This window comes from Pyxicephalus adspersus, chromosome 6 (assembly GCF_032062135.1).
Source record: "Pyxicephalus adspersus chromosome 6, UCB_Pads_2.0, whole genome shotgun sequence".
Taxonomy (NCBI): Eukaryota; Metazoa; Chordata; class Amphibia; order Anura; family Pyxicephalidae; genus Pyxicephalus; species Pyxicephalus adspersus.
Genome location: NC_092863.1, coordinates 108,108,302 through 108,117,405, shown reverse-complemented (window position 1 = coordinate 108,117,405; position 9,104 = coordinate 108,108,302). Strand labels below are relative to the sequence as shown.

At 45.2% G+C, this 9,104-nt stretch overlaps 1 protein-coding gene across 1 annotated transcript in view; it reads right to left on the bottom strand.

Annotated features, from left to right (window-relative positions):
* Positions 1–1,191: 1,191 nt before the first annotated feature.
* Positions 1,192–9,104, bottom strand: part of NPR2 (natriuretic peptide receptor 2) — a gene marked incomplete at its 3' end in the record, with an annotated part of 33,879 nt that continues 25,966 nt past the window's right edge. The window contains 8 exon segments of the mRNA XM_072413639.1: positions 1,192–1,338; positions 1,759–1,927; positions 3,124–3,279; positions 3,561–3,720; positions 4,594–4,665; positions 5,471–5,575; positions 7,714–7,791; positions 7,872–7,946. Of these exon segments, the coding sequence (XP_072269740.1) occupies positions 1,192–1,338; positions 1,759–1,927; positions 3,124–3,279; positions 3,561–3,720; positions 4,594–4,665; positions 5,471–5,575; positions 7,714–7,791; positions 7,872–7,946 (962 nt within the window).

Here is a 9,104-nt window from a genome sequence, read left to right as displayed (position 1 = left end):
TATTGTCCCCTTTACACATGTGTATTGTGCCTGTCCCCTGTACACCTGTGTATTTTACCTGTACTGTCCCCGCTACACCTGTGTTTTGTACTTGTACTGTCCCCTGTACACCTGTGTATTGTACCGTACACCTGTGTATTGTACCTGTACTTTCCCCTTTACACCTGTGTATTGTACCTGTACTGTCCCCTGTACACGTGTGTATTGTGCCTGTCCCCTGTACACCTGTGTATTGTGCCTGTCCTCTGTACACCTGTGTTGTGTACCTGTACTGTCCCCTGTACACCTGTGTATTGTACTTGTACTGTCCCCTGTACACCTGTGTATTGGACCTGTACACCTGTGTATTGAACCTGTACTGTCCCATGTATACCTGTATAATACATCTGTGTGCTGATTCCTGTTTCTATGCTGATCTTTCTATATAACACATTTGAACTGATCTCTTATAACACACCTGTACTAATCTCTTTATATAACACACCTGTACATATTCCTGTATAAAACACCTGTACTGATCTCTCCATATAACCCACCTATACATATTCCTGTATACCCAACCTGTACTGGTCTCACTATATAACCCACCTGTACTAATCCCCATATACCACACCTGTACTGATCTCTCTATATAACCCACCTGTACTGAACCCTATATAACACACCTGTACTGATCTCTTTATATAACACACCTGTACATATTCCTGTATAACCCACCTTTACTGATCTTTCTATTTAACCCACCTGTACTGATCCCCATATAACACACCTGTAATGATCTCTCTATATAACACACCTGAACATATTCCTGTATAGCACACCTGTACTGATCCCTGTATAACACACCTGTGTTGATCTCCCTGTATCAGAGCAGAGAAGATGGTTATCCAGTGCACCCTCAATGCCCATGGTGGATGTGTTTTGTAGTACCTGTGTGTATTCCTATCCGGAGGCGGAGTTGTGTGCTGGGTCTGTGACGGATTTTGAATGTTCTTACAGCTTCGAGCAGTGCCAGCGACATTCTAGCGATTTCTCTTGCATGCAGCTTGCCGTTCCGTACCGGTAACCCTGATACCACCATATAGGCATCACCGATTGTCTCCACCTGCAGAGACAGAAAAGACATCTGTAAGTGGTGGTGGGGTATAGCGATTCAATATTAGTGGTGGGGTATCGTAGTACATAGCTTACTGTGGCAGTATTTGGTACAGCAGATTTTCAGCTTTGCGTTTCTCCTCCAGGTAGGCCTGCGTCCGCTCCTCCACCAATTTCTCCAAATTGTTTGCGTATTGCTCCATACGGGACAACAAATTATCCAGGATGCTGGTTGTCCCCTCCCTGCAAAACAATAAGTTGTCACTTCCTCGCCTGAGATTAAGGGTTACACTCCCTCATCTACCTGATATGTAAGGTATCTACCCCTTACAGGGATGTGCCATATGGCCCCAACCCCTTACTGGGATCATCCTGTCCCCTCCCCAGGATAAAAAATAGCACCTCTTCTCTTTTGGGGATGTAGGATATCATTTTTCCGTGGATGTAGGCCCTCACCTAATTACTGGTATGTAGGACAATACCCTTTTCCTGGGATAACACACAACCCCCTGCTCAGTACATAGACATCCACCCCTTTCCAGAATCTCAGATATTTCTGTTCCTCAGGATGTAGGATATCACCCCCGTCCAAGTAGTGTAGTACATCCCCCCTCCTCCCCCCATAATGTAAGATATCACCCCCTTTCCCCTGCAGCCTCTTACTTGTTGAACTTGCAGATGTACATCTTAATCTGGTTAAAGTCTGGACGGTCCAGGGGCTCCTCCGCCCAACATCGATCCATCAGAATTCCCAACTCCTCACTGTGACAGCTGGTGTCCACTGTGGGTCGAAAGAATGGACGCTGCCCATTCCTGACCTTCTGGACAATCTCTGGCGAGGGGACAGGGATGATAAATTTTATGTAGTCTGTGACTTCCAACAGTGAGAACAAAAACCCAGCTCACACAACATCACGCTATAATTCCCCACAAACATTGAAAGACCTCGTGGTTCTTGTCATTGGGAGATCTCGTGGCTCCTGTCATTGGGAGACCCCGTGGTTCCTGTCATTGGGAGACCCCGTGGTTCCTGTCATTGGGAGACCTTGTGGTTCCTGTCATTGGAACCTTGTGATTCCTGTCATTGAAAGACCTCATGGTTCCTGTTATTGGCAGACCTTGTGGTTCTTGTCATTGGGAGACCTCATAGTTCCTATCATTGGGAGACCTCATGCTTCCTGTCATTGGCAGACCTCGTGGTTCCTTTTATTGGGAGACTTCAGGGGTTCCTGTCCTTGGCTGACCTCGTTACTGTCGTTGGCAGACCTCTTGGTTCCTTTCCTTGGTTGACCTCGTGGTTCCTTTCCTTGGCTGAACCCGTGGTTCCTTTCCTTGGTTGACCTCATGGTTCCTGTCATTGGCAGACCTCATGGTTCCTGTCCTTGGTTGACCTTGTGGTTCCTGTCCTTGGAGGACCTTGTGGTTCCTGTCATTGGCAGACCTCATGGTTCCTGTCCTTGGTTGACCTTGTGGTTCCTGTCCTTGGAGGACCTTGTGGTTCCTGTCATTGGCAGACCTCGTGGTTCCTGTCCTTGGTTGACCTCATGGTTCCTGTCCTTGGAGGACCTTGTGGTTCCTGTCCTTGGAGGACCTTGTGGTTCCTGTCATTGGCAGACCTCATGGTTCCTGTCCTTGGTTGACCTTGTGGTTCCTGTCCTTGGAGGACCTTGTGGTTCCTGTCCTTGGAGGACCTTGTGGTTCCTGTCATTGGCAGACCTCATGGTTCCTGTCCTTGGTTGACCTTGTGGTTCCTGTCCTTGGAGGACCTTGTGGTTCCTGTCCTTGGAGGACCTTGTGGTTCCTGTCATTGGCAGACCTCATGGTTCCTGTCTAGGAACTCTACTCTGCCCTGTGTTTCCCCAGCAGGGAGATTATCTCACAAATCTGGCTGCCTTGAGACTTTAGTTTCTTCTTTGTCAGTTCCTTCTTAGTAGCTCAGTGCACCCACTAACCCCTGATGTCTTCTGCATTCTCTACCCACCCCACATCCACCAGTAACTGAACTCTCACACACAAGCAGATAGTTACCCTTGGGGCTAAGGTCCATGCCCTGGATGTAGAAGGCCCCATTCCTCAGTGCGATCTCCTGCAGTATGATACCAAAACTGTAGACATCACCCTTCTGTGTGCCCTGGGGGGGAGGTCTGGCCATCCTCAGGAGCTCCGGAGCTGTCCACAGCTTCTCTGTACAGGAAGAAGGACAATTCCCAGATATTCACACAATGCTGAGTGAATGAGTGTAAGATGTTATCGGGGTGAGAGAAAAGTTCAGTAATAATGTCCTTGGGGTGAGGAGAAATCTCCGTATTAATGGCCATGGGGTTAGGAGAAAACTACATGATACAATGCTATATGATGATGTGATGATCACATGATACAATGCTATATGATGATGTGATGATCACATGATACAATGCTATATGATGATGTAATGGCAGAACAGAATTTTGGACATTCACACCCACTGGCATACAAGGCATAAACATCGTCTGTATCACAGCTGGAGCGGAAGCTGGCCAATCCGTAGTCGGTGATCTTCAGCACAAAACGACTGTCCACCACACAGTTGGAGGATTTCAGGTTGCCGTGAGTGCCGATGATGCTGCGGTGCAGGAAACACATTCCCTGGACAAAGAGAAGGAGGAATGTTACAAACTCGGGACATCCCATGATGGTTAAAGGCCTCTGAAGATCACAAAAATGCCAGATGGCGCATGGTAAATCCATCCAACCATTACCACCATCACCTCTCCACCCACCACCATTACCACCACCAACACCCCCACCATGATTACCACCATCATCCCCCCCCCATCTACCACTATTACCACCATCACCTCCCCCACCCTCACCATCATTACCACCACCCCCACCATTAATACCACCATCATTACCATCCCCCACCCCCACCATCATCCTCCCAGCCCTACTATCGTTACCATTATTAGGCCCCCACCCCACCATCAGGCAGGGGGGTTCCTGAAGAATGTTTAGTCTGCAGTGCAGAGTGATAGATGAAGAAATCAGGAGGAGCTCCGCATACCTCCCAGGATGTTTTTGACAATCTGACCTCTCTAGAGATGTCTGGAGGGGAATAGGGGTCTTTTTTATTTCCAAGAGCACCTGTCACTGCTAGTATTTGTCCCATCATTCCACACAATGGTCATCTTGAGTTGTCTGCTGATAATTATAATGCTGGGGTGTAATATGGGAGGGATTATAAAATGACATTATCTTGAGGACGCTGGTAGATTTGTCATCACAGATTGTAGGACGGGAGGCTCTGGGGAGCCCGCAGACATCGTTGGTACTCCATACAACTAAAGACATGCTGGTTCTAGATGGATTATATCCAGCTACTCATAAACATAGACATAGCACCAGATATAAAGTCTACAGAATAGGGGGCAGTATACCCCGGGTGTTACCCCCCCCTGTCACCCAGCATGAGCACTCCCCCTAGTGTTAGCACTTCTTCCAGCCATTATCTCTTCTCACCTTTACAATGTCATTAATCAGTGAGTTCCGGAACATCCAATCCAGGTTGATGCTGTCATTTTCCAAGATGTCCTACAAAGGGGAAACACAAATCAAATCCTCATATTCCTTCCATCATTCAAAAATATACAACCCAGCATCATTATCACCGCCCCCCAACATAACCCACCCACCACCAATATTACCACCCCACACAATCACCCTTCCACCCATCATCATTACCATTATCACCCCCACCATCATTACCACCATCACCTCTCCACCCCCACCATCATAACCACCATCACCTCCCCCCCCCACCATCACCCCCCACTATCATTACTATCACCCCCCCCATCTACCACTAATACCACCATCACCTTCCCCACCCTCACCATCATTACCACCACCCCCACCATTATTACCACCATCATTACCATCCCATTCACCATTCAAAAATATACTGAGGAATGAACTGATTGATGTGACCGCTCTACAGCACTATTGTATATGTCAGAGCTATATAAATGTATAATAATAGTGTGTGACTGTGTGGGGACATTAGAGTGTCAGCTCCTCTGTACAGAGACTGATGGGACTGGCTCAGTGTTCTCTATACAGCACTATGGTTTATATCAGAGCTATATAAATGTATAATAATAGTGTGTGACCGTGGGGGGACATTAGAGTGTCAGCTCCTCTGTACAGAGACTGATGGGAGTGGCTCAGTGTTCTCTATACAGCACTATGGTATATGTCAGAGCTATATCAATGTATAATAATATTGTGTGACTGTGGGGGGACATTAGAGTGTCAGCTCCCGTGGTACAGAGACTCATATAAATGGCTTTCATATTTCAATCCTATATGTGATTTGGTATATCCCACAAGATTTCACCTGCAAGCTGCCCCTGGGACAATACTCTGTGACAATACAAATATTTGGAGGGTCTATACAAGCCCCCAGAAATCGGGTTAGGTGATTGAACTGGACATCCCTCATCTGAAAGAGAGAAGAACAAGGACACAATGTTATGATTCTGAGAACAACAAACACTAAAAAATGTTATTGGTGGATCTGTATTTCTCTAGGTCCACTTTTTGTTTATTGGTAAAACCCTACAAACATCAATGTTTTTTTTTAAGCATAAATACATATTTATGTATATACAAAAAATAGAAATGGGTATAAATTAAAAACTGAATATATCAGCACATGTGGGTAGCCAAACTAATTGAACAATTTCTAAAAAAACTCCCCACTTACATTATTCCCGAAGGTCAAGAAGCGTTCCCGTCACGCTATGCATGCAGCTCTTTTACAAAAATCCTGCTATTTAAAAATCTATAGTGTGACCAAGAAATGGAAAGGAAAAGTCGCACACCCACAGACTGGCAGTTCACACGTGGGGATCCTAATGTTCCTCCACATCCTCATCCAGGTGCCCCAAGGCATCCGGCCTTTCTATAGTCCCAGAATTTTCCCCACCACCTGCAGAATATCACTTACCTCCACCTCGACAGGGAGGACTTTTCCATGTAGGGAAACCTGGCACCGTGCATTCCGAGTGTAATACTGGACTACTACGCTAACTAGAAGAAGTGTGTCAAAATCATAATCCCGACGGATCTGGAATGCTCCATATACCCATTCATAACTCTTTTGATAGAGGAAAGGGGTACCCAGGGCCCTTCCCACCCTTTTATAGACCTCTATGTCTATGTCTGGAGGAGAAAATGGTCTACGGTTTCTACAGACCCCAAGCATTCCATGCTCAGACAAAACGTGTCCTCTAGGGGGTGCTTCTCCCAGACTCCTCTAACATATTTCTCTAACATATTTCTCTAGGTGACCACACGTTCCTCTGATAGACCTTTACTTCCACAGGGTGACTCCATCCACTTCTGGTACACCTGTATCTGTCTAGGGTCACCATGCCCACTTTAGTAGACCCATCTTGCCATCTTCCATGTTTACTTCTTCCTGGCATTAGGAATGGTACAGCTCCTACTGGTAGACCTTTGGACCATACTAGAAGACTTTGCTCTATGATAACCTGTGCAATATTCCATCAGATTTGGAATATTTTACTTTGAGCTGCTAGATAACCAACAGGAGAAGACAAAGTTTGCTGGTTCCACCCTTTCAGTTGTGGTAGACCACACCACATACAACACAACCAATAAAGCCATAATTATTTCTAACATAACGGTATTTGTATTGGAAAATCACATCCAATATTAATAACCCACCATCTGTAGGGGAAATGTACAAAACTATTGGTTGGCCACAACACCAACCCATGCCGGCTGTTACTGGAAGAAGTGCTGGACTACATTCAATACCAGGAGATGGCAGCTGGAAGACATCTATACATAAAGGGAGAACCGTAAAGGACAACATCGGGTAGACCACCATCATTACAAGGCCCATCACTACATGGCCCCTCATTACATGGCCCATCACTGAAAGGTTCATCATTACATGGCCCATCACTGGAAGGTTCATTATTACATTGCCCATTATTGGAGGGCCCATCATTACAATGCCCATCATTACATTGCCTGTCATTGGAGGGCCCATCATTACATTGCCCATCATTACAAGGCCCATCACTGGAAAGTTCATAGTTACATGGCCCATCATTACAAGACCCATCAATGGAAGGTTCATCATTACATGGCCCACCATTACAAGGCCCATCATTACATTGCCCATAATTACAAGACCCATCACTGGAAGGTTTGTTATTACATGTCTCATTATTACATGGCCCATCACTGGAAGGTTCATTATTACATCGCCCATTATTGGAGGGCCCATCATTACAATGCCTATCATTACATTGCCTATCATTGGAGGGCCCATCATTACATGGCCCATCATTACATGGCCCATCATTACAAGGCCCATCATTACTTTGTCTATCATTGGAGGGCCCATCATAACATTGCCCATCTTTACAAGGCCCATCACTGGAAGGCACATTATTACATAGCTTATCATTACAAGGCCCATCACTGGAAGGTTTATCATTACATTGCCCATCGTTGGAAAGCCCATCATTACATTGCCCATCATTACAATTGGCTAATCATTGTAAGCCTCCTTATTACAAGGTCCATTGACATCATACTTACATGTTTCAGCTCAAACAGAACTTGTCTGGTCAGCTCAATGCGTTTCTTATTGACGTGTTTAATGGCCACCACGTTTCCCTGTAAGGAAAGAAAAGTCTGGTAAGAACCTGCTGAGGAACATGAAATAAGGGGAAGATGCTACTTGTAAATCTCAATACCTTGAAGAGTCCGGTGTTTGCGAAGATTTGGTATTTCCCATGAGCGGTTATCAGAGAACCATAACTGGAGCCTCTCTAGGACAGAGCGAGACTGTCACACACAGAGCGAGACTGTCACACACAGAACAACAAACTATTACCGAGAAAACACAGACATGGAAGGCTGTCTTCCACCTCCAATATTAATGCAAGGAAAACATTAGAGAATATGGGGCTAAGAACTATCCATCAGGAGCCCAAAATAGCTTCTTTACGTTTGCCAGCTTCAGATAAACTACATTCAGATAGAGTTCTATGACCAGATTAAGTTCTATACCAACCTTTAGCTCTATGACTAGATGGAGCTCTATATCCAGATTAAGTTCTATATCCAGATTGAGCTCTATGATCAGATTGAGCTCTATGATCAGATTGAGTTCTTTATCCAGATTGAGTTCTATCACCAGATTGTGGTCTATCCTTGTTCCTGTTCATGGGACAATGAATAAGATGCCCCCTTTCTCCTCATCTCTATGTGATTCTGCATGTTAATTGATGATATGTAGAACAGGAGACAAGGAAATACAAAACTTGTAAGAGGAACCATGTGGAAGATGGGGGACACCATAGCCAATAAATGTCACGTGGAGGTGGAGGAATCCTTCAAGTCTTGTTTTATCACATGATGTGTATATAAAAAGGGATAACATTTCATTCCTGTACCATAATTAGAGAAGCAGCATGGAATAATGACATGAGGAGGAAAACATGACAGGCATAGAGAGGAATGGAAGGAGAAAAGGGAGCACCTAGACATAGGTTCAGGAGAACACAAGGGAAAGCTGAAATGGAGCACAGCAGATAAATGAGAGAAAAGTATGGAAAGACCAATGAGAGATGGACCCATAGAAAGGAATAAGAAGACCATGCAGGGTGATGGGAAGAGCTACAAAGAGGAACAAGAAGAAAAATGATGGAGATGGTGGGATTTTACAGCTTAATAAGAAGATCAATGGGACAGATGAAGCTACAGTCAGGATCGGAGGAGCTATAGCAAGGAATAAAAAAAATTACTGGTGTAGTTGCAATAAACTTACAGAGGACAGGGAGATACTGAAAAAATGAATGGAGCTTCAATAATAAAACTGATGGGGAAGATAGGAGGAGCTATAGGGAGGAATGGGAGCACCTATGGAAAATATATCGGAGGAGCTACATTGAGGAGGGGACCTATGGGACCGATTGTGGTAACTA